This window comes from Equus quagga, unplaced genomic scaffold (assembly GCF_021613505.1).
Source record: "Equus quagga isolate Etosha38 unplaced genomic scaffold, UCLA_HA_Equagga_1.0 188_RagTag, whole genome shotgun sequence".
NCBI classification, from domain to species: domain Eukaryota; kingdom Metazoa; phylum Chordata; class Mammalia; order Perissodactyla; family Equidae; genus Equus; species Equus quagga.
This window is the reverse complement of record NW_025797802.1, coordinates 181,745-206,747: the sequence shown is the minus strand read 5'-3', so window position 1 is coordinate 206,747 and position 25,003 is coordinate 181,745. Positions and strand designations below refer to the sequence as shown.

Genomic DNA, 25,003 nt, shown 5'->3' with positions numbered 1-25,003 from the left:
AGCATGTGGTCTACATTTTTATTGAATCCTTAATGACTACTACATGCTCACACTGTGAATCACACCTGATGTATTTATTATAAATAAGTCACAAATTAAGAATCACATCTATAAAAGCCTGCACTAGTAGTAAATAAAATAAATGTGAATCTTAAAGATTAATCAGGCATTCCAATTTTTCAGATGAATAAATTAAGGTCTAAAGAGGTAAAGTCACTTACCCTGAAGTAAGTACTAGACCTAGTTAGTAAGAGAGCTGAAATTAGAGTCCAGGACCTCTAAAACTCAGAATTGTGCTCTTTCCACTAAGCCATGTGGCCACTCTAGGTAGCTGACAGTTTTCAAGATCCTCCTTCTGTTTCCTTGGGAAGAGTCACCATACTGGCCAAACTCCCAAGGTATTCAGAGGACTTCTCTCCAGTGTGAGGTTTTTCATGCGGAACAGAAGAGTTTTGTCTGAAGGTTTTCCTACATTCAGTATGTGTATTTGCTTTCTCTCAACTATGAATTTTCTGGTGTTTTGTAAGATATGTGCTCTGGCTAAAGGCTTTCCCACACTCATTACATTTGTAGAGTTTCTCTTCAGTATGAGTTTTCTGATGTTTTTTATGGTCTGTCCTCCAGCTGAAGGCTTTCCCACATTTACTGCATTCATAAGGTTTCTCTCCACTATGAGTCATCTGATGTTGAATAAGGCCTGAACAGTAACTAAAAGCTTTCCCACATTCATTACATTTATAAGATTTTTCACTAGTATGAGTTTTCTGGTGATTTGTGAGGTTTGTACTCTGACTGAAGGCTTTTCCACATACATTACATTTATAGGGCTTTTCTCCAGTGTGAGTTCTCTGATGTTGAATAAGTGCTGACCGATCACTGAAGGCTTTTCCACAGTCATTGCATTTATAGGGCTTCTCCCCAGTATGAACTCTCTTATGCTGAATAAGAGCTGAACAGAAACTGAAAGCTTTCCCACAATCATTACATTCATAGGGCTTCTCTCCAGTGTGAGTTCTCTGATGCTGAATATGCCCTGAGCGGTCACTAAAAGCTTTCCCACATTCAATACATTTGTAGGGTTTTTCTCCAGTATGAACTCTCATGTGTTGAGTCAGGAATGAACTCTGGGTGAAACTTTTCTCACATTCATTACATTTATATGGTTTCTCTCCTGTATGACTTCTCTGATGTTGAGTAAGGTATGTACTTCTGCTGAAGGCTTTTCCACATTCCTTACATTCATAGGGTTTCTCTCCGGTATGAATTCTTTGATGTCGAATAAGAGCTGAGTAGTTACCAAAAGCTTTCCCACATTCATTACACTCGTAGGGCTTCTCTCCAGTGTGAGTTCTTTGATGCTGAATAAGGGCTGAACAATCACTAAAGGAACTCCCACATTCATTGCATCTGTATGGTTTCTCTCCAGTATGCATTCTTTGATGTTGAATAAGGTCTGAACAGTAACTGAAAGCTTTCCCACAGTCATTACATTCATAAGGTTTCTCGCCAGTATGGACAATATGATGTCGAATAAGAGCTGAGTGATCACTGAAGGCTTTCCCACATTCATTACATTCATAGGGCTTTTCTCCTGTATGAATTCTTTGATGTTGAGTAAGATGTGCACTCTGACTAAAGGTTTTACCACATTCATTGCATTCATAAGGTTTCTCTCCAGTATGAATTCTCTGATGTAGAGTAAGATGTGTGCTCTGGCTAAAAGCCTTCCCACATTCGAGACATTTATAGGGTTTCTCACCAGTGTGAATTCTTTGATGCTGAGTAAGGTATGTACTACGACTGAATGTCTTGCCACATTCAACGCACTCATAAGGTCTCTCCCCACTATGAATTCTCTGATGTTGAATAAGGACTGAGCAATAACTGAAGGCCTTCCCACATTCATTGCATTTGTAGGGCTTTTCTCCTGTATGAGTCTTCTGATGGTTTGTTAAGTGGGAACTCTGGTTAAACCTCTTTCCACATTCATTACATTTATAGGGTCGCTCTCCAGTATGAGTTCTTTGATGCTGAATAAGAGTAGTGTGGTCTCTGAAGGTTTTCCCACATTCACTACATTTACAAGGTTTCTTTCCATCACACTTCTTCTGTCTAATTAAATCTGAGTTTTGTTGGAATATTTTTCCAGGTGTACCATATTCATGACAACACTCTCCTACAGGATCATTCTGCTCCAAAACAACTACTGATCTTATACTGAAACCTTTTCCAAATTCATTAGACTCTATATCTCTTTCTTTGGCAGGAATTTCCATGCAGGTGAGTATATCTTGTCCCAGATAATTCTCCTGGTTTAGGTGCTGATTCTTAAACTGGCCTCTAGATTTCCAGGTTTCTCCCAATAAAGACTTTCTCTTTGTAATTTCTTCCATCTTTATTCCTTGGAATGAACCTTCGTTGAAAATGTCCTGCTGCTTTACTGTTGATTTGTTGGCTTTAGGTCCAGACTTCTCATCTAAAAGACATAAAAATACAAATCTACTATATGTCCAATGCTGGGAGAAAAGAAGCTGCTATATTAGGAATGAGATAATGAAATTACAAATACCGAGAACATACCATACTGGGAATATAAACATGGCCTTGTAATCTAGGGAGGGGTTAACTCAAAATGCTAGTGGTATGAAAGAGTCTGATTCAAGACATAATGTAATCAAAGAGAATGAAGCAAACGCTGTCAGGAGAGAAGGATGATTAGGGAAAATGCTAAATTACAGAGAGTGGAAAAAAAAACACATGAAGATAAGCAAGGATTAAGAAAGAAAAACTGTGGGGCCAGCCAGGTGGCAGAGTGGTTAAGTTTGCATGTTCTGTTTCTCAGCGGCCTGGGGTTCGCTGGTTCGAATCCCAGGTGCGGACATGGCACCACTTGGCACACCATGCTGTGGTAGGTGTCCCACATATAAAGCAGAGGAAGATGGGCACAGACATTAGCTCAGGGCCAGGCTTCCTCAGCAAAAAAGAGGAGGACTGGCAGTAGTTAGCTCAGGGCTAATCTTGCTCAAAAAAAAAAAAAAAAACAAAAAGAAAAAGAAAGAAAAACTGTTATCAAAGAGAGATGGTCTTTTAGGGAGCCTCCAGTGAGAAAACTACTTAATCAACATTTAAACTATTATCTTAAAGCCAATTAAGAGCTCTTTAAATGTATTTTAAATAAACTTTTCTACTAGATTTGGTTTTTTGACTTACACAAAGCAATACTTTTACCTAATCCCTTTTTGCAGAATAATTGCTAATATTACTGCTTTACATTTGATGTAAGAGCAGAAACTAGGTCTAAAGGAAAAAAGAAAGGTTGAAAAGGGGAAAATTTACTCTTTTAAAGTGAAAAACAATTCTTAGGGCTTTCCTAAGACAAATCTAGATTGTTTTTACTCTCAGTCATGGACAGAAAGGCAAGAAACATTAAGCATAGAGGACAAAAGACAGATGATCCTTCTTTTTATATATCAGCATATCTAGAAGTAGTCCTTCACTATGGGTTAATACTTAAGAGTGAGTTTCTAATATGTTGATTGAAAGTTAAGTGTCTGTGTGTAAAGGCATGATCAATAATGGGTTTCACTGCAGGATTACTGGGCAGACACCTGCCCATATCGTTAATGGACCCCCCAAACGTTGGCACCTATTGTCTTTCATTTTGGGCTGATTAGTTTCCCCAGAATGAAATACTTCAACCTTCTACTTGGGGAAGGAGTGGTATGCAGAAGCCTGACTGCCCATGTTGAGTCAAGTGAAAGAAAAAATTGAGGGGCAGCCTCTTTATTCAGTATGTAGATTTTCACTTAAACATGCCTTCAGTGTGACCCCTAGATGCTGGCATATAATAAGCAAGCATTAAACAAGAGGAATTAATGACTTAATTAACTGTACTAACATTCAACATTCATTCCTCATTGTAACTAATTTATTGTTGCTTCTCCTGCCCAAAAAGCCCTTCCTGCTTTGTTTTGCTCATCTAATTCTTGACCATATTTCATAGCCCCACTCAAATTATACTATTCCCATGACATTCCTAATTCCCCAGTTTTCCTGATCTCCCACAATATTTGCTCTACTGTTTTAACTTCTAATTTTAGCACTTAAAAGCAGTGTTTTACATCGTTTATCTATTATTTCATGTGTGCATATATGTGTCTCCAGAGTCACTACTTCATGTCTTAGAGGAAAGAGAAAGAAACTTTGATGCCTTTTTTGGTTGTATTGAGTTTATGCCAAGCTGCCTCACAATATTAACAATAGTTAATTAGAAGCCTATCAGGTGGATAATGGAATTTCTATTTCAAAGGAGGTTCAGAGTGCTGAAGTCACTTGCCCCAAGAAACACATAAGCCAGAACTCCAGAGTCCAAGCACTTAATCTCTACTGCTCTCTCTGAAGTAGTAGAAATTATTATGGCTACAGGTTCATAAAATCCTCAGTTTTAATCTCAGCTTTCTACTGACTCTCTCTGTGAAATCAGAAGAAGTCCTCTCATTTGGCCCCTTTCCAACCCTCAATACTGCTGATACTGTGATCTTTCAAATACAGAAATGCATCGCTTAACGACCAGGATATGTTCTGAGAAATGTGTCATTAGGCAATTTCATCCTTATGCAAACATCATAAACTGTACTCACACATGCTATATGTGATGGCATAGCCTACTACACACCTAGGCTATCCGGTACTAATCTTATGGGATCACCATCATATATGTGGCTTGTCATTGACCGACCCTTTGAGATAAAGGTCCTTAACGATTTGATCCACCTACCAATCCAGCCTCATCATCTGTCAGTTTCACACATACCTTATACTCTAACCATACTGTTTTTACTTCCTAGTATTCCATCAAATTTCTTATGTCTCCCTGTACATGCTCTTTTCATGTAGAACTCCCCTCCCATCACCTAGTCTTTGCTCTAATTCCTGCCCATTCTTCAGGATTCAATTTTAACATCACCTCTTCTAGGCTCCTTATCTATATTCTCATGGCCTCTACAACAATAAAATAATTATCCTTAAAAATAATAACAGCTAACATTTAATGAGTGCTTACCATGCTTAGAACCATCACTGTTCTAAGTACTTTACACGTATTTAATCACCTATTCCTCACTAGAACTCCATGAGATGGAAACTATTATTATCCCCATTTTATGAATGAATAAATGGGGCATAAAATTGTATTATCCCATACAGTAACCTCTAGCCACATGCGGCTACTGAGCATTAGAAATATGGCTAGTCCAAATTGAGCTGTGCTATAAGTGTAAAATATATACCAGATTTTGAAGATCCAGTACAAAAAAAAATGTAAAATATCTCATTAATAAATTTTTATATTGAGTACATGTTAAGACGATGTTTTAGGTTATGGGATAAGATTAAAATTAATTTTACCTGTTTCTCATTATTTTTTTTAAACATGGCTACTAGAAAATTTTAAATTACATATGTGGCTCGCATTATATTTCTATTGATCAGTGCTAGCTTAGAGAGATTAAGAAATTTTCTCAAGGCTACAGAGCTAGTAAGTGGCAGAGCCAGGATTCAACCCAGTCAGCTGGGGCCCAGAGTCCACTTTCTTCACCACTGCTCCCCATGTTGGGTCAGCATATTCTTCACCACAGCACTTATCACAGCCTCTTTTACTAGACCCTGAACTCCTGGAGATGAGAGACTGAAGTCTTTAACATTTGAGCCCTCAACTCCTGGCACAATATCTGGCACACAGCATATGTTTGCCAAATGTTTGGTGAGTGGACAAATGTTGGTTGTTTTTTTTTTTTTTAATGAGAATGCCACAATGACAGTAGTTTTTAAAAATCAGTCCAGTCACTTTTTTTTTTTAACTAAGCCCTGGAAACTGTTCAAAGCAAAAGTTAAGATAAAAGCACTATCCTAATTTTTGGAAAAGTAAATGTTTGGTGGCAAGTTTCTACTTTTTAAATAATTACAGGCATAAATGCTAAGGGGGAGATTCAACCTATAAACCGTAACAACCACTGCAGAGACAACTTTTCACAGATACCCATTACTAAGAGACAGAAAGAGAAACCACGAAAGGAACTCATGGAGTAGTTAGAAAATTAGGTAAATCAGAGTTTTACACTCTCATGCACAGCATAAAAAGATGGTTTCATAAGGACAATGAACTCAATTTTATCTAAGAAGATAAAAGAGGGCTAAGAAAAAGTCACTAGATTCTTTTGAAAGGAAAGGAATAATGAATGCCCTTCATGAGCATATTTATAGTACAGTGGTGAGGGATAAATAAACTATAGAGTCAAGAAATAAATGTGTGATCATTAAAAAAGCAACATTAATGACCACTTTTAAAAGAAATTAACTTGCTTCAAAAAAGTATTTACTTAGAAAAATTATATATATCAAGATCATGAATACTATAACTAATTCCACTAATATATAACTGTTAGCATAAATAATGTTCTTTTGTGTATCATTCTGCGGAACTCTGTAAATACCCGCCACAAGGATTGGCATAAAAGGAAGCATGCACAGTAGATGGAAGAACATGAATAAAGAGACTAAGATAAAAATGAGCATGAGATTCAGATAATTGAGCCTGAAAGTTTTCAACAACTTTATTAGGGTTTGCTAGGTTGCGTAATATATATGATTAACCTTGTAATTTTCCCTGGATTTTATAGTAGAAAATGTATGCTCCATTTGTAGAGGTACATAATCAACTTTAATGAATTATCCAGACATTCCACATCTTTATTTTTTATTTATTTATTTTGTGTGTGTGTGTGAGGAAGATTGGCCCTGAGCTAACATCTGTGTCATTCTTCCTCTATTTTACGTGGGATGCGGCCACAGTGTGGCTTGATGAGTGATGCTACATCTGCGCCTGGGATCTGAATCTGTAAACCCTGGGCTGCCAAAACGGAGCTTGCAATCTTAACCACTATGACACTGGCCCGGCACCAACACATCTTCATTTTTTGTTTGCTTGATTCTGTCTAGTAGTAAGAAAGGCATATTATCTTTGTACACTTGTCAATATTTCTTTTGCATTTTTAACATTTATTTTGTATATCGCATATGTATATTTTATTTATATATATTTATAAACTCTGGTGCTATGCTATTCAGGATAGAAAAAGCCATGGTATGTCTTTATTGTAGATTATACCTCTCAAATTAACAAAAATGCTTATCTTGGCCATAGGGAACAGACATACTCATACCCTGCTGAAGGGTGTATAAACTAGGATAGCCCTAATGGTAAGCAATTTGGTAATATTTACCAAAATTACAGGTACATAACTGAACCTTTTATCTAGCAATTCTACTTTGGGAAATTCATATATATGGAGGAATTCATTGCAGCATTATCTGGAAACCCAAATATTCCTCAATAGGGAACTGACTGGTTAAATTTAAAAACAGAATTATACACAGTTGTAAAAAAACAGGAAGATCTACATACTGATATGGAAAGATCCCCAAGATATAGTGAAAAAAGCAAGATGGTAAACAGTATGCATAACGTGTTCTTTTTTTGTTATAAAGTCTGGTCAGATAAGAACAGGATTATCTAAGGAGGGTGGGGAGCTGGAACTGGGCAGAAAAAGAACATGAAGAAGGCCTTTCACTGTATATCTTTTCCAATTTCTTATTTTTGAACTATATGGATGTATTAGATATTCAAAAAAAGCAAACTTAATCATAATCCTAAAAGACCTCCTTTGTCTTATTTTCTTTGGCTATAAATTCTATTTTTAAATTAATTCTGTAGTTCAGCTTCCTTTTTATTTATATCTGTATAATCTTTTATTTGAAATCTTTCTTTATCACTTTGGTTCAAAAACCAAAACACAACTAAACCAAGAGGCTGTACTTTAAATAAGGACAATAACAAGTACTACAATTCAGGCTTATCACAAAGATTAAATGAGTTAATATGTAAATAATATGTAAATATGTAAAGCATTTAGAATACTTAGAAAGTATTTTAATCCAATTTACAGTTTTTATTATAAGTGGCATGTTTGATCTTTCAGCTTTCATTTTATATAGAAATCTTGTTTCTAATTTTTCTATATAATTCTTGTACCCATTCCCAAAGTCAACTGTAAGACTGAGCCATCTCCACAGAGTGCTAAATCTCTGAAATTTGAACTCACAAACATCACACACATTCTCACCAAAACCTCCTATTTTGATTCTTCCAGGTTGTCCATTCCATTACTCTTAGACTTTAGCAGTTTGTAGCTCTATGTGGAGGCCGCCCCCCCCCCAAAAAAATCAAATTTCCTAAGTCTACATGATGGAATAATCCATACTTTAAGAAATATCAGGTTTCTGCTTCTGCATATAAGGAGCTTGGAAGTCACCACTCTATCCTAACAACAAATACAAAGGTGGACAACTGAAAAATCAACAATTCTTCTTTGATCCTTAAGAGACCACAGGACACAGGGCAAACCACTGCCCCCGAGAAGGGAAAGACAGAGGAATACAGGCAGTCACAACTTATAGGAGCAGAGACTCACCAGTGGAAAATGCTGCAGGAACCAGTGCCAGGGGTAGAAAAATCTGAACTATAACTGATGAATTGCTGAAGGCTCAGTGTGGACAACTCTGAGAGTAAAACACTCTAGGGGGATGCAGTCATTGGGAGGGAGGGCATCCATAATATTGTGAGATTTAGCTCCAAGAGCTCAACTAAATTCCCAAAGTAAACATCTGAGAAAAGTCCTCTTGGGCTTTTGGCAGGGGAAGGGAGAAAGGATCCATTCTGAAATAACTCAGAACATTCTGTTCTTCTTAACAGGGCTGACCCTCAGGGGAAATTAGTTAACCTCAGCCTAACCTGCTTGGGTTTTATCAGAGCCTAACTCACCTTAAAAGAAGGGAAATACCCAACTCCAACTGGCTCTGGCCTTTGACATGGCAGAAATCCTCTAACCCATTCCTGCTATCCTGTGGGACGAAGGGAGAAGGAAAAAACAAAGAAACACTTCTGAGGTTCACAGTCCAGAGAGAAAGGCTCACTAAAGGACTAAGACCTAATCATAGGACCATAGAATGCCTGCCTTCCCCCAATATCTTACCACCACATTACTGAAGGCCTATTTCCAGCAGTTCCTTTTACCCAGTACATCATGTTCAATTATCAATGAAAAATTACCAAAAGGCAAAAAACACAATTTGAAGAGACACAGCAAGCATCAGAACCAGATATAGCAGGGATACTGGATTTATCAGACTGGAAATTTAAAACTACTATGATTAATATGCTAAGGACTCTAAAGGATAAAGTAGACAGCATTCAAAAACAGATGGGCAATGTAAGCAGAGAGATGGAAATCCTAAGAAAGAATAACAGAAAAATGCCAGAGATAAAAAGAGAAACTGTAACAGAAATGAAGAATGCCTTTGAGAGACACATTAGTTGACTGGACACAGCTGAGGAAAGAATCTCCAAGAGGATATTATCAACAGAATCCTCAAAAACTGAAAAGCAAAGAGTATAAAGTCTGAAAAAAACAGAACAGAATATCCAAATACTGTGGGACAACTACAGAAAGTATAATAAGTATAATGGGAATAACAGAAGGACAAGAAAAGAGAAAAAGGAACAGAAGAAATATCTGAAACAATGACACACATTAATGTCAGACACTAAACTACAGATCCAGGAAGCCCAGAAAACACCAAGCAGGATAAGCACCCAAAAAACTACAGCTAGACATATCATTTTTGAATTATAGAAAATAAAAAATAAAGAAAAACTCCTGAAAGAAGTCAGAGGACAAAAATACCTTACCTAGAAAGGAACGAAGATAAGAATTACATCCAACTTCTCCTCAGAAATCTTGCAAGCAAGAAAGTGGAGTGAAACATTTAAAGTATTGACAGAAAAAAAATTAACCTAGAATTCTATACCCTGTGAAATTATCCTTCAAAAGTGAAGGAGAAATAAAGACTTTCTCAGACAAAACTTGACAGAATTTGCCAGCAGACCTGCCTTGCAAAAAATGTTAAAAGAAGTTCTTTAGAAAGAAGGAAAATAATATAGGTCAGAAACTCAGATCTACATAAAGAAAGGAGGCACACCAAAGATGGAATAAGTAAGGTAAAATAAAAACTTAATATTTTTATTCTTAATTGATTTAACAGATAACAGTTTTTTTTAAATATCAATAATAGATTACGTATGCTTATGTATATATCCTATATCTATGTATAATACGTATGCTTGTGTATTAACGAAATAAATGACAGCAATGATACAAGACAAAGGAAGAAGGAATTAGGATTATTTTGTTATTATAAGGTACTCATACTACCCGTGAAGTGGTATAGTATTATTTGAAAGTGGACTTGGATTAGTTGTAAACATATATTACAAACTCTACGGCAACCGCTAAAAAAATTAAAAATGCATAACTGATATACTAAGAAAGGAGAGAAAATGGAATCATATAAAATGCTCAATTACAACCACAAAAGGCAGAATAAGAGTGGAAGAATAAAAAACACTAACAAATATGGTAGATATTAATCCAACTATATCAATAATCACTTTGAATGGTGATTATTTGAATGGTCTAAATGAACCAATTAAAAGACAGAGATTGTCAGAGTGGATCAAAAAACAAGATCCAACTATATATTGTCTACCAGAAATCCACTTTAAATATAAAGACACATATAGATTAAAAATAAATGGATGGAAAAAATATATCATGCTAACACTAATCAAAAGAAAGCAGGAGCAGCTATATTAATTTCAGACAGAGCAGACCTCAAAGTAAGAAAAGTTATCAGCGATAAAGAAGGACATTTAGCTAATGACAAAGTGGTCAATCCTCCGAGAAGGCATAATAATTCTTAACGTGTATGCACCTAACAATAGAGAGGCAAACTATATGAGGCAAAAACTGATAGAACTACAGGGAGAAACAGCTGAACCCACTGCCATAATTGGAGACTTCAACTTCTCTCAGAAATGGACAGATCCAGCAGGCAGAAAATCAGTAAGTACACAGCTGAATGCAACATCATCATCAATCAAGTGGATATAATGTACATCTATAGACTACTTCATCCAACAACAGCAAAATACATATTTTTCTCAAGCTAATAGGGAACATTCACCAAGACAGACCACATTCTGGGCCATAAAACACCCCTTAACAAATTTAAAAGATCAGAAATCGTGCAATATCTGCTTTCAGACCACAGTGGAATTAAACTAGAAATCAATGAGAGAAAGATAACTGGAAAATCCCAAAATACATGGAGATTTAAAAACACACTTCTACAGGGGCCAGCCTGGTGGTGCAGCAGTTAAGTTCACACATTCTGCTTTGGTGGCCTGGGGTTCACCAGCTCAGATCCTGGGTGCAGACATGGCACTGCTTGGCAAGCTATGCTGTGGCAGGCATCCCACATAGGAAGTAGAGGAAGATGGGCATGGATGTTAGCTCAGGGACAGTCTTCCTCAGTAAAAAGAGGAGGAATGGCAGCAGATGTTAACTCAGGGCTAATCTTCCTCAAAAAGAAAAAAATGTAAAAACACACTTCTACATAACAAATGGGTCAAAGAAGAATTCGTGAGAGAAATTTTAAAATACTTTGAACTAAACGAAAATGAAAACAATTTATCAAAATTTGTGAGATGCAGTGAAAGTAGTGTTTAGAGGGAAATTTATAGCACCGAACGCATATATTAGAAAAGAAGAAAGATCTAAAATCAATAATCTAAGTTTCCACCTTAGGAAACTAGAAAAAGCAGCACAAATTAAATCCAAAGTGAGCAGAAGGAAAAAAAAAAAAAGAATTAGAGTAGAAATCAATGAAATTGTAAACAGGAAATCAATAGAGAAATCAATAAAACCAAAAGCTGAGATGATCAATAAAATTGATAGGCCTCTACTCAGGCTAATGAAGAAAAAAAGAAAAATGATACCAATTACTAATATCAGAAATAAAGAGAAGACATCACTAAAGATTTCATATGCATTAAAAGGATAATAAAGGAATACTATGAATGATTCAATGCCCACAAATTGGACAACCTAGATGAAACAGACCAATTCCTGGTCTATTTGGCAGATTGAAAGACAATCTGCCAAAACTCATACAAGAAGAAATACACAATTTGAATAGGCCTATAGCTATTAAAGACGTGGAATAACTAATTAATAATATTCCAAAACAGAAAGCACTAGGCCCAGATGGGTTCACTGATGAATTCTACCAAACACTTAAAGAAGAAATTGTACCAATTTTCTATAATCTCTTCCAGAGGATAGAAGCAGAGGGAATACTTTGTAACTCATTCTATGAGGCCAGCATTACCCTAACACCAAAACCAGATAAAGACACTACAGGAAAAGAAACTATAGACCAATATCTCTCATGAACATAGATGCAAAAAATCCTCAACAAAAAAACTAGCAAATTGAATCCAACGATGCATAAAAATAATTATACACCACAACCAAGTTGGATTTATCCCAGGTATGCAAGGCTGGTTTCACTTAATGTAATCCATTACATCAACAAACTAAAAAAGAGAAACCATACGATCACATTAATAGATGCGGAAAAAGCATTTGACAAAATCCAACAATCATTCATGACAAAAAATTCTCAGTAAACTAAGAATAGAGGGGAACTTTCTCAACTTGATACAGACTATTTTTAAAAAACTAACAGCTAACATCATTCTTAATGGTGAGAAACTGGAAGCTTTCTGGCTAACATCAGGTACAATGCAAGGATGTCCACTCTCACCATTCCTTTTCAACACTGTACCAGAAGTCTTTGCTAATGCAATAAAACAAGAGAAGTAATTAAAAGGTACACATACAAATTGGGAAGAAAGATATAAAACTGTCTTTGTTCACAGATGACATGATCATCTGTGGAAAATCTGAAATAAAAGACAAAGAAACTCCTGGAACTTATAAGGCATTATAGCAGGACTGCAGGATACCAGGTTAATACACAAAAGCCAACTGCTTTCCTGTATACAAACAATGAACAGTGGAATCTGAAATTAAAACCACAATACCATTTATGTGAGCACTGAAAGAAAATGAAACGCTTAGCCATAAATCTAACAAAATAGGTACAAATCAATATGAAGAAAATTACAAAATTCTGGTGAATGAAATCAAAGAAGAAATAATAAATGGAGAGATATCCCATATTTATGGATAGGAAGACTCAATATTTTCAAGATATCAGTTCTTCCCAACTTCACCTATAGATTCAATGCAATCCTTATCAAAACCCCAAGAAGTTATCTTATGACTATCAACAAAGTGATTTTAAAGTTTATACGGAAATGAAAAAGACCCAGAATAGCCAACGCAATATTGAAGGTGAAGAACAAAGTTGGAGGACTGACACCACCCAACTTCAAAACTCATTATAAAGGCTATAGTAATCAAGAAAGTGTGGTCAAAAATAGACAATGAAACAGAATAGAGAGCCCTGAAATAATCCCACATAAATATACTCAACTGATCTTTGACAACGGAATAAAGACTTTAAAAAATGGAGCAAAGATGGTCTCTTCAACAAATAGTACTGGAACAACTGGACATCCACATGCAAAAAGTGAACCTAGACACAGACCCTTACACCCTTCAGAAAAATTCACTCAGAATGGATTGCAGACCCAAATATAAACTGCAAAACTATAAAATTCCTGGAAGTAACATAGGAGAAAACCTAGATAACATTGGGTATGCTGATTGCCTTTTTAGATACAAAACAATGCATGAAAGAAATAATTGATAAGCTGGACTTCATTAAAATTAAAAACTTCTGCTCTGCAAAAGACTGTATCAAGAGAATTAGAAGACAAGTCATACTGAAAGAAAACACTTGCAAAAGACATATCTGTTAAAGCATTGTTAATAAAACACAGAAAAATTCTTAAAACTCAACAATAAGAAAACAAACAAGCTGATTTAAAAATGGACCAAAGATCTTAACAGACACTTCACCAAAAAAGATATACAGATGGCAAATAAAGCATATGAAAAAATGTTCCACATCATATGTCACCAGGGAAATGCAAATCAAAACAAAGCGGCACCACTACACACCTGTTAGAACCGCCAAAATCTGAAACAATGACAACACCAAATGCTGGGGAGGATGTGGAACAACAGGAACTCTCCTACATCGCTAGTGGGAATGCAAAATGCTACAGCCACTTTGGAAGACACTTTGGCAGTTTCTTATAAAACTAAACATACTCTTACCAAATGATCCAGTAATCATGCTCCTTGGTATATACCCAAATGAGCTGAACCTTACGTCCACACAAAAACCTGCACATGGATATTTATAGCAGCTCTATTCACAACTGCCAAAACTTGGAAGCAACCAAGATATCCTTCAGTAGGTGAATGGGTAAATAAATTGTGGTACACCCAAACAATGGAATATTGTTCAGTGCTAAAAAGAAATGAGCTATCAAGTGATGAAAGGACATGGAGAAAACTTAAACACATATTACTAAGTAAAAGAAGTCAATCTGAAAAGACTCTATGTTGTATAATTCCAATTATATGACATTCTGAAAAAAGCAAAACTATGGAGACAATAAAAACACCAGTGCTGATGGATGGAAACCAGACTTTTGGTGGTGAACACTATGCAGTCTATACAGACATCAAAATATAATGATGTACACCTGAAATTTACATAATGTTATAAACCAATGTAATCTTAATTAAAAAAAAAGATCAGGGGTTGGGGGTGAGGGGAAAGATGAATAGGCAGAGCACAGGTGATTTTTAGGGCAATGAAAATACTCTGTATGACATAATAATGACAGGTATATGGCATTATACATTTGTCCAAACCCATAGAATGTACAACACCAAAAGTGAAAACCCTATGGTAAACTATGGACTTTGAGTGATTATGCCATGTCACTGTAGGTTCATCATTGATTAAAAAAAAAAGCACCATCCTCATGAGTCATGTTGATATGAGAGAGATTATGCATGTGTGAGGGCAGAAGGATATGGAGAGTAGCAACCAGCTAATTATGTTGAAGGCCAAATATAACTGAACTAGATTTGACAAATAATATCTTGAAAACTTAGTATGCAAACTGGTATAGTTGAAGCAATAAAAAACAATGAACAAGAGAATTGTGACATTGCTCAGGATCAGATAAAAATAAGTCTGCCTCTCTCACCAGGAATATCAGAGAGAACATAGCCAATACATAAAACATGTAACAACAAAGTAGTGCCTGGGCACACTTAGTGCCTGGTACATAGAAAGTGTACAATGAGTCATGGTTGAATAAATAAATGACTCTTCATCAGTCTCTATCTGGGAAGCAATGTAGGATCTAAAATATACTGCATGACTCTTTCTTTTAAACACAGAAATTATTCATATAATACAAAAGCATTTACAAAGTATTCGGTATTACAAGTACTCAAATGCACTGTCATAAAGAAAATATAAGGTGAGAAATAACAGAAAGAACATATATTGGTCTCTGACCCCATTCCTGGCACAGAGCTCCTAAAATATCCTGTAATTTTCTAAGTGATAAAAGCACCAGGAGTATCTTTTGTTCTAATATTTGGTCTTTGTCCTTGGTTCCCGACAAAGAGTTCCTAAATCCCCTGGAATTTCTGAGTGATAGGAGTGTCCTTTGTTCTGAGGTTACTCTTGATAGGCTCCTGAACAGCCTGAGGATAGGGGCTCGTCACCAGAAATACCAAGCCATGATTAGAAGCTTAGAACTTTCAGCCCCACCCTCCCATCCTCCAGGGAGGGGAGAGGGGCTACAGATTGAATGAATAGTCAGTCATGCCTATATGATGAATCCTCCCTAAAAAATCCCCAAAGTACAAAGTTTGGAGAGCCCCCAGGTTGGTGAAACCATCTATGTACTGGGAGGGTGGCACACTTCAACTCCATAGAGACAAAAGCTCCTATGCTCCAACCCTCTGTACCTTGCCCTTTATATCTCTTCATCTGGCTGTTCATCTGCATCCTTTATGACATAAAAAACTGGAATAAATACGTAAGTGTTTCCCTGAGTTCTGTGAGCTGTTACAGCAAATGACTGAATCCAAAAAGGGAGGTCATGGGACAGTCCAATTTGTAGCCAAGTCAGACAGAAGTTGTGGGCAACCTGGGGGCCTACTAATTGCAATTGGCATCTGAAGGGGGAGGAAATCCTGTAGGAAAAAGCCCTTAACCTGTGGGGTCTTCACTAACTCTGACTAGTGTCAGAACTGAATTGAATTGTAGGACACACAGCTGGTGTCATAGTGAACTGCATGGTGTGGGAAAAACATCCCACACATCTGGTGTCAGAAGTGCTGTGAGTGTGGTAGTAGTATGAGAGTAAAGGAGAAACACACAGGAGTGTGTTACCCATCAGAAAAGGTTTGTTAAAGGAAAATAGATCTACTATATATATATATCTTAACCTTAAAATCTTAAAAGTAAGACCGGAAAGGATTAAACCATTTCTAAGTAACTTAATTGCATCTCAGATAAAAGCTCTTAAATATTTCTAGGAATACAAAAACATCTAACACCCAAGAAGATAAAATTAATGTTTGGAATCCAAACAAAGATTACTAGGAAAAATAAGAAGAAAACTACAACTCACAACAAAAAACAATTAATCAAAACCAATCCAGAACTGACAGATGTTAGAATTAGAATTATTATAGCTATATTCCATATGTCCAAAGAGTTAAGTAGAGAATCGTGGACGAAATAAAAAAGACTGAAATTGAATTTCTAGTGATAAAAATTAAAATGACCAAGATGAAAAATACACTGATAGAATTAAAGGTAGACTAAAAATTGCAGAAGAAAAGATCAGTGAACTTGAAGACATAGCAATAAAAACTATCCAAAAAGAAACAGAGAATGATGAATTTTTTTTAAAAAAGAAATGAACAGAGCATCAGTGAACTGTGGGACAAATTTAAACAGACCAATGTTTGTGTAACTGGAATTCCCAAATTGGGGGAGCGAGGCAGAAAAAAATATTAGAAGAAATAGTGGCTTATAACTGTACAAATTTGATGAAAACTACTAAACCACTGACCCAAGAAGCTCAACAAATTCTAGGCACAAGAAACATGGAGAACAGAACCAATGCACTTTATCAAATTGGTCAAAACTAGTGATAAAGAGAAAATCTTAAAATCAGCCAGAGGAAAAAAAGACATATTACACATAGAGGAACAAAGATAAGATGACAGCAGATTTCACACCAGAAATCATGCAGTTGGGAAGACAGAGGCTCATCCTCTTTAAAGTACTAATAGAAAAACAAAACTTGTCAACCTAGAATTATACACCCAGAGGAAGTATCTTTAAAAAATGAAAGTAAAATAAAAGCATTTTTCAGACATAAGAAGATTGAGATCATTCAGAATATATTCTCTGAGGAAAGTGGAATTGAGCTAGCAATCAATAACAATAAGATATCTGGAAAAATCCCTAGATATTTGGAAATTAAACAATGTAGTGCTAAGTCAATTAGTCAAAGAAATTACAAAAAATATAAGAAAATATTTCAAATATAATGGTAATATATGTAATCATATCAAAATTTATGAGACATAGTTACAGCAGCACTCAGTAGCCTTGTCCAATAGAGCTTTCTGAAATGATCAAAGCACTGTATACTTGTACTGTCAAATACAGTAGCTGCTGGCCGCATGTGACTACTAAGCATTTGAAATGTTACTAGTACAAGCAAGGAAATAAACTTTTAATTTCATTTAATTTTAATTAATTTAATTTTAAATAGCTGCATATGGCTAGTGGGTACTATACTGGACAAAGAGTTCTATATCTTGATGTGGTAGAAGTTACACAACTGTAAACAATTGTTAAAATTCAAAACATTCAGATGAAATTGATGAATTTTCTTTCATGTAAAATATACCTTAAAGCTGGGAAAAAATAACAGGAAGGATACAACTGCCAAGGGTGTATAAAATAGAAAGAGGGAGAAGGGAAACAGAATAAAGGTATTGAAGATACAGGAAAGATGAGATCCAAAGCACAGGCAGAAGAATTGTTACAGAAGGGTAGATAGAGCTCCTCAATTCAAACGGGAGGGATAAAGAACGGGACTATACAGATTTAGGCAGGCTGATGTTCGTTTCAGGATGGTGAAAGGGTTCCCATCTAAGAGACTGTATTTTCTTTGTAATCTGTGAAGAGAATAGAGTGGTTCAAGGTCTGAGGAAACAAAAGAAGTGTGAAATAGATATAGCAGTCTAAGTTTTCCACAGAAGCGTCAAGGATTACCAAGATTATCAAGGGGCAATGTGAGGCTGGAAATCATAAATTTATAATTGTATTAAATCATTCAACATTTAACACAAATTTAATGGGTAGCTACTATATATCAGGCACTATTCTAGGCACAGATGATATAGCAGTGGATAAGAAACAAAAACAAGGAAGAAAAGAAAGAGAAACTCTGCCTGTATAGAGCGTACTCCATAGTAGGGGAAGACAAAAAATATGCTAACCACATAAATAAATTGTAGATTATATTAAAAGGTGAAAAGTACGGTAGGGAAATATAGATCAGGCAAAGGAGATAGAAAATGCTGACGTGAGTAAGGGGGATAGTGGTGCAATTTTAACTTGAGTAGTCAGGAAAGGCTTCATTGAGTGGGTTACATGTGAGCAAAGACTTGAAGGAGGCAAGAGAATGAGCCTGGTACATTCAAGGAAAAGAAAAGAAGTCAATGCAAAAAAAACAGAAATCAACGCAGCTGGAAATAAAGGAATAAAGGGAAGCATGATAAGAGATGAGGTCAGAGATGTAATGAGGGCCAGACTGTAGAGCTTCAGAAAGTGTGCTTACTATAACGCAGACCACAGGCAGGTCCCTGCCTGTACACGTCAAGTCCTCACCTCTGGAATCCTATCTTCATCTAAGTTTGAGGTCTCTTTTCACTTGCCTTATATGCCTTGCTGTAAATATATTCTTAAAAAATTAGCTCATCCTAATTAGCTTCCCACCAGAATCCTCTCCACAGCACACTGGTTTCCCTTCCAAATCATCTAATTTCTCTCGAATCTTCCAGGTTCCCCAACTGGAGTCATTTTTAACTCTACTCTCTTTTATCCCCTATATCTAAATCAAACCAAACAAGCTTCATTATGGGATTTTCTTTTTCAAAAATTTCTACTAATTCACCATCAGCCATACAGTAAAATCCAAACGCCTCATTCCTATCTAGTATACTCAATCTCACCCTCACAATTTTCAATATAAACCTACCACCTATTGCCCCACAGGAAACATGCTCACTTCTACTCCTAAGGCTGGCCTTATGTTTTCTCCCCTTAAAGGCCCTCTGTCCTGCCTTTGACTAAATTCCAACCATATTTTAGTGCCGACCAAAATTCTATCCCCTTCATGAAATTTTCCAAATTATACTCTCTCTCCTCTGAACTTCTGTGGGATATTTTGTCTTTATCACTTGAAAATAATTTATGTCTTTCCTTGAATTTTTCCTTAACTCCTTGGTTGGGCCATAGACTCCTCAAGGACTAAGTACCACAGACAATGGCTTACTTGAGAACCTAACTGCTACGGCTGCTTACCTAATGAAAGACAGAAAAACCATGGGAAGGCAGGAGGCAAATGATGACAAGCCTTATGAAGCCTATGGTCAGAGACTAGGCCTTACTTACTGGGGAAGAAAATATCTGGGGTCAGATCACTGTACTGGATTTTGTTGGGACCTAAACCAACAGAATGAAAGTAGGAAATGTAAGCTAACACTTTAGGATTTAGGAAGGAGATCCAACTCACCCTGAACATGGCTATCATGGGCCTAGTGTCAGCCTTTCCCTCCTCTTTTGGGCTCTTGAGGAAGGGCAGAGTCTTGAGATGGTGGCACTGAGGGGAGAGACAGGAGCTATGAAGAAGTCAGTTTGTGTCTACAGCTACAACAGTTGACATTCTAGAACTGCACTCTCCAATATGGTAGCCACTAGCCACATGTAGCTGTCTAAATTTAAGTTACTTAAATAAAATTAATGACTTAATTCTTGAATTGAAATAGCTAAATTTCAATTGCTCAAAGGCCAATGTGGTTAGTGGCTATGGTACTGGACAGCACGGATTTAAAACATATTCACAGAAAGTTCTATTGGACAGCACTGGTCTAGAAATCCACATATGTGGTACTTTGTGAGACGACACCAACTGAATCTTCAGTTCCAGTGAGTAAGGGCATCTAGATATTCTGTGCCATCCCATGACCACAGAGGGGCCACAGAGACTGTGGCCTCAGTCCCATGCTGTATCCTATGAATGACCAAAGTAGGTTCCAGAGAATAAGAGCAGTAATCTAGTCTCTATCATAGCACTTACTATCTGTATTGAAATGACTTTTTTGAGTGTCTTTTCTCCTCCCTTCCCTCAGGCAGGAATCAAATTTTATCCATCTTTACATCCCTAATACCAACACTGTGCATACCTACATATGATGGGTGCTCAACATGTTTGCTGAACTGAATAAACTGGGCTGAAATCTGTGTTGGAGTCATAATCCAATTACTAACATACTGGATTCAAGTATCTATTCAACTCTGTGCTAAGGACACTTGTAAGCACTGGGGATGTGACAATGACACAACAGAAAAAAGTCCCTCAGAAAGACACAGCAAAAAAAAACCCAACAAATACATACAAGCATATACAACCTCAGGTAGTGATAAATGCTATCAAAAGAGTAGGGTAAGTGGATAAAGAAGACCTTTATTTTAGATAGGATGGCCAGGGAAGATTTTCTGGGGAGGCAACATTTGATTAGACTTGAATAAAAACAGGGAGTGAGCCACGAAGACATCTGAGGGTACACTGAGAGAAAAGCAAGTGCAAAGTCCCTTCATCAAAACCCTGAGGCAGGAATACCCTCAGCATGCTCTAGGAAGAACAGGAGGCTAGCGGGGCTGGAGAGTGTAGTAAGCTAGAGGAGTGTAAGAAATGAAGAATGGATCATTAAGTGATATAAAATAGTGCCATCTCCCTTGGTTCTTCAAGGATCTAGGAGAAATTGCTTTTCAAATTCTTTCAATATAGCACATACTGCCTTTATTATCACAAGCAGTGTTACTTAAAGGAAAAAACACTCAACTGGGAATGAAGAACCTTGGATTCTAATATCTAGGTGAGCAAAATGCTGTAAAGCATTGAGCAAGTCACTAATGTCTTTGAACATTAGTTTCCTCAGTGACAAAATAACAGGGATAAGAGTATCTGTTTCCACTGCTTTACAGAATTTTACGGAGATTAACCAAGATTAAAATTTTTAAAAGACCTACTGAATTTAAACATTTGAAGGGAGAGGTTTAGAACACTGCTTCTTAAAATGTGCTCCCTAGACCAGCAGCATCGGCATCACCGTGGAACTTCCCAGAAACACAAATTCTTAGGTCCCACTCCAGACCTACTGAATCAGAAACTCCAGCAGTGGGTTTGTAATCCGTGTTGAACAAATCCTCCAGGTGATTCTGATGCACACTCAAGTTTGAGAAGCACTGGTTTAGAAGAAGGTGAAACTGTTGAGCCAGTCCCCAAATTACTAAAACAATGGAGAATCTCCTCTTGGAGTTTCAGAATGTTGTTGCTTGCGGCTGCCATGAGTTAGTAAATATACTGAACATTTCACATAAATCAGAGGCTCTCAGTGGACAGGAACCAATCCTTATGACCAGAGAAAGGAGCCCCACTAGCATTTAATGTGTGAGAGCCAGCGATGCTACACACCCTTCAGCACAGGACAGTTCCATACAATTTTCAAATGTCCTGCCGAACATCCACATGGGTGAAAATCTGTTGATACTTATCAGAGCTCAGAACCTCTTTTTTTATACATAACCACAGAATTTTGGTTTTGGGGTTTTTTTCCCAGTGCTAATATACAGTGATTTTTTTCTCTTGAGTTGCAATGTGTTCCCTTTTATTTCTCCTTAATTTTAGAGTAAGGGCATTACATAGCTTTAAAAATTTATGCATGTAGGTTAGTTTTACCAATTTAATGAATTTCTTTTCAGAATAGAAACAAGGGCATTACAAAATATTTGTTATAAAAAGGGCCTGTTGGGTCTGAAAGAGTTGAGAACACTGATACATTGGGTCATTTAACCTCACAACAACTCCCTGATGAAGGTAGTCAAAAAAGTTAACTTGCCCAAGGTTACCACACAGGCCATAAGTCTCAAAGTCAGGATTCAAATTCTGATGTGTTTGCCTTCAAACACTAGGCTGAATGAAAACTGAAGTTCACACAAAAATCTGTGCATGAACATTTATAGTAGCATAATTCATAACTACCAAAAGCATCTGGAAACAATCCAAATTCCATTAACAGATGAATGGATTAAAAAAACTGTGGTACTATTCAGTGGAATATTACTGAGCAGTAAGAAGGAACTCACATACACAAGATGGATGAGTCTGAAAGGCATTGTGCTGAGTGACAGAAGCAAGTCTCAAAAGGTTACACAGCATATGATTCCATTGATATGACATTCTGGAAAAGACAAAACCATAGAAATGGAGAACAATCAGTGGCTGCCAGGGGTTAATGGCGGGGGGGGGGGGGGTGAATATAAAGGGATAGCACAAGGAAGGTTTTTGGAGTGAATAAAACAGCTCTGCATCCTGATTGTGGTGGTGCTTACACGAATCTATACATATGTTAGAACAGTACGCCCCTCTCATATCAATTTCACCGTATGACATTTTAAAAAATAACTAAGTAAAACAAACCAGACTGTTTCCATTGTGCCATGATAGATAAAAGGCTGGCGTGGGAAAAATGCGTCATGCGAAGTGACACGAGGGGTTTCGGCCAAGGCTTCAAACGTTCCCTCTCATGCAGCCCCCACCACTGGCGTGGAAAGAAGCTCTCTTCCCACCTTCTCACACAAAGCTCTTTCCCCAGGATTCTTAAGGTGAGCAAAAGGAAGGCTACCTTTCCTCAAATTCAGTCTTCGGATCACTCCCACACCCGACGTGGTCTATTTCTTACCTCTTTCTTCACGGAAAGTCGTCCCCTGCACCTTGCAGTGCTCCCGGCTCTGTGACATCACACAGGCTGTTTCCTATACTACCGCTAGTTCTGCTTCCTTAGTGATCCTGGGCCTCCTCCAGACAAGCCCCTAGACTAGCCAAGGGGCGTCTATTCTCCAGTTTGTGGCTCTCAGGGAGTTCTCCTCTCTGCCCCCACCTATTTCTGACCCCTTGGCACTAGGCTGGGCCTCGTATTTTATCACTGGCGCCGGCCAGCCGCCGTCACTCTCTGGATAGTCTCAGCCCCAGGCTCCAATGCCCAGAAGCCGCCCCAACCCCGGGGCTCGGGACCCCCGATCCCGCACGGTCCTGAGCTGGTTTGAGTACCCGCGGAGACACTGCAGGTCCAGTGGCCTGGAGGGACCGTCCTGGTTTCTTCCCGCGCCTCCTGGGTTAGAGACAGCCGCAGGTAAAAAGGTGAACCGCTCCCACCTCTCCAGCCCGCACACCGCCGCCCCTCTCCCCCAATCTTTCCGAAAGGGCAAGGCCCAGCCCCCGCGAAGCTCCAGGCCTCGCGAAGCTTCAGAACCCGTGAAACTTAGGACCCGCTTGCGCCGTGCTGCAGACACCTCAGCCTCACGGCGCGCGGCAGGAGTACCAACAAAGGGTTCCCCAGTCCCAGAAGAACTACGCCTGGGCGGTGCTGGCCACGGCTGGAGCCACTCTCCCTCCGCGGACTACATTTCCCAGGCATGTCTGCGGCTGTGCTGATTCAGGGACAGGGGCGTGGCTAGAGCCGGCCCAGGTGATCCTAATTGGACAGAGGCGTGGCCACTGGAGAGCGTTGCTTGTCTGGCTATTTTGCTTGGGGTCCTGATTTATGAGACTCTTCTGCGGTAACTAGGGTATACGTCAATAATTTGCATGTAGCAGAGTTCCTCTGTATTACAACATTGACTGTTCTCTACTAAGCAAAGGACAAAGGTAGGTTCCTATTATTTTTTTACAACATAAACAGCTAATTAAAAGTCACTGGAACACAGGAAAATCAGACTCCTTTACTTTATAATAACAATAGTCAATTACTATTAAGCACATTCTGTGTGCCAGGCCCTCTTTTAAACACATTTTATGTGTTGTCTCCTTTGAAAAAGCAAAAACCTGCCCACCATTAACCAGACCTGGATGACACTGATAAAACCTGCTGCAAAGTTAACAGGAAACGTTATTTCTCCCAAAATCATACTGCAGCTGTAAAGTGTCATAATGATCCTCTTTAAATAATTACTGCTTTCTTACAAATGACATCTCCGCCTTTGCCTTGCTACTGCCACTAAAAAAAAAATTACTAAGAAATCTTGTTTGCTAAAATCATAGGCTGTTAGAGACTAATTGACATCATATCATAATAAATGAACATCCCAGTCTTGCCTGGAGAATCAGAGCCATCTTTGGCAGAGAAAAAAATTCTCTATTTCCAAACCAGCTGCAGAGCTTCAGATACAGCATTTGCAGTCACGACATATCACATTTATCTTAACAGATTTCCAAAGAAACAGGACCCTAAGTCCACCTTTTAATCCAGAGTGGCCTTGCATTGAGCCAATCAAAAGACTGCTTCTTTTAAACCCTCCCTCAAAATCCTACAATACCCGTTTCATCCTTTGTGAGATGCCCCATGGTTTCTGCTCGTGCTAGTCTACTTTGTTGCAGAGAATGAGTAAGCCTAATTTTGTTGGACTATAAATTTATTCCTAGTAGTTCTTATCAGATGTGCTTTAACACATTTTACTTCAAAACATAAGCTTGAACAGAGACTGGCACATTGTAGATAATCAAATATTTTTTGAACGAATGACTGAGGTCATAATTAACTTCATTTTACACATGATGAAACTGGCTCAGAGAAGTAACTCACCCCAAAGTCACCCATACAATTTGGCTACA

At 37.6% G+C, this 25,003-nt stretch overlaps 1 protein-coding gene across 1 annotated transcript; it reads right to left on the bottom strand.

Moving 5' to 3' along the window:
• Positions 1–290: 290 nt before the first annotated feature.
• On the bottom strand, positions 291–23,482 carry LOC124233303 (zinc finger protein 345-like). Its single transcript, XM_046650468.1, has 3 exons — positions 23,076–23,482; positions 22,480–22,574; positions 291–2,476 (listed from the first exon to the last, which is right to left on the bottom strand). Exons 2-3 carry the CDS (start codon positions 22,571–22,573, stop codon positions 498–500), a joined length of 2,073 nt encoding a protein of 690 aa, XP_046506424.1. The 5' UTR covers position 22,574; positions 23,076–23,482; the 3' UTR covers positions 291–497.
• Positions 23,483–25,003: the final 1,521 nt, after the last annotated feature.

What these genes read in the sequence shown, in the direction of transcription:
- LOC124233303 (XM_046650468.1), bottom strand. Translation starts at nt 22,573, where the DNA reads ATGTCATATCAATGGAATCATATGCTGTGTAACCTTTTGAGACTTGCT. An exon ending in GACTCATCCATCTTGTGTAT is followed by an intron (nt 2,477 to 22,479) that starts GTGAGTTCCTTC and finishes TATGTCTTTTAG; the next exon opens with ATGAGAAGTCTGGACCTAAA.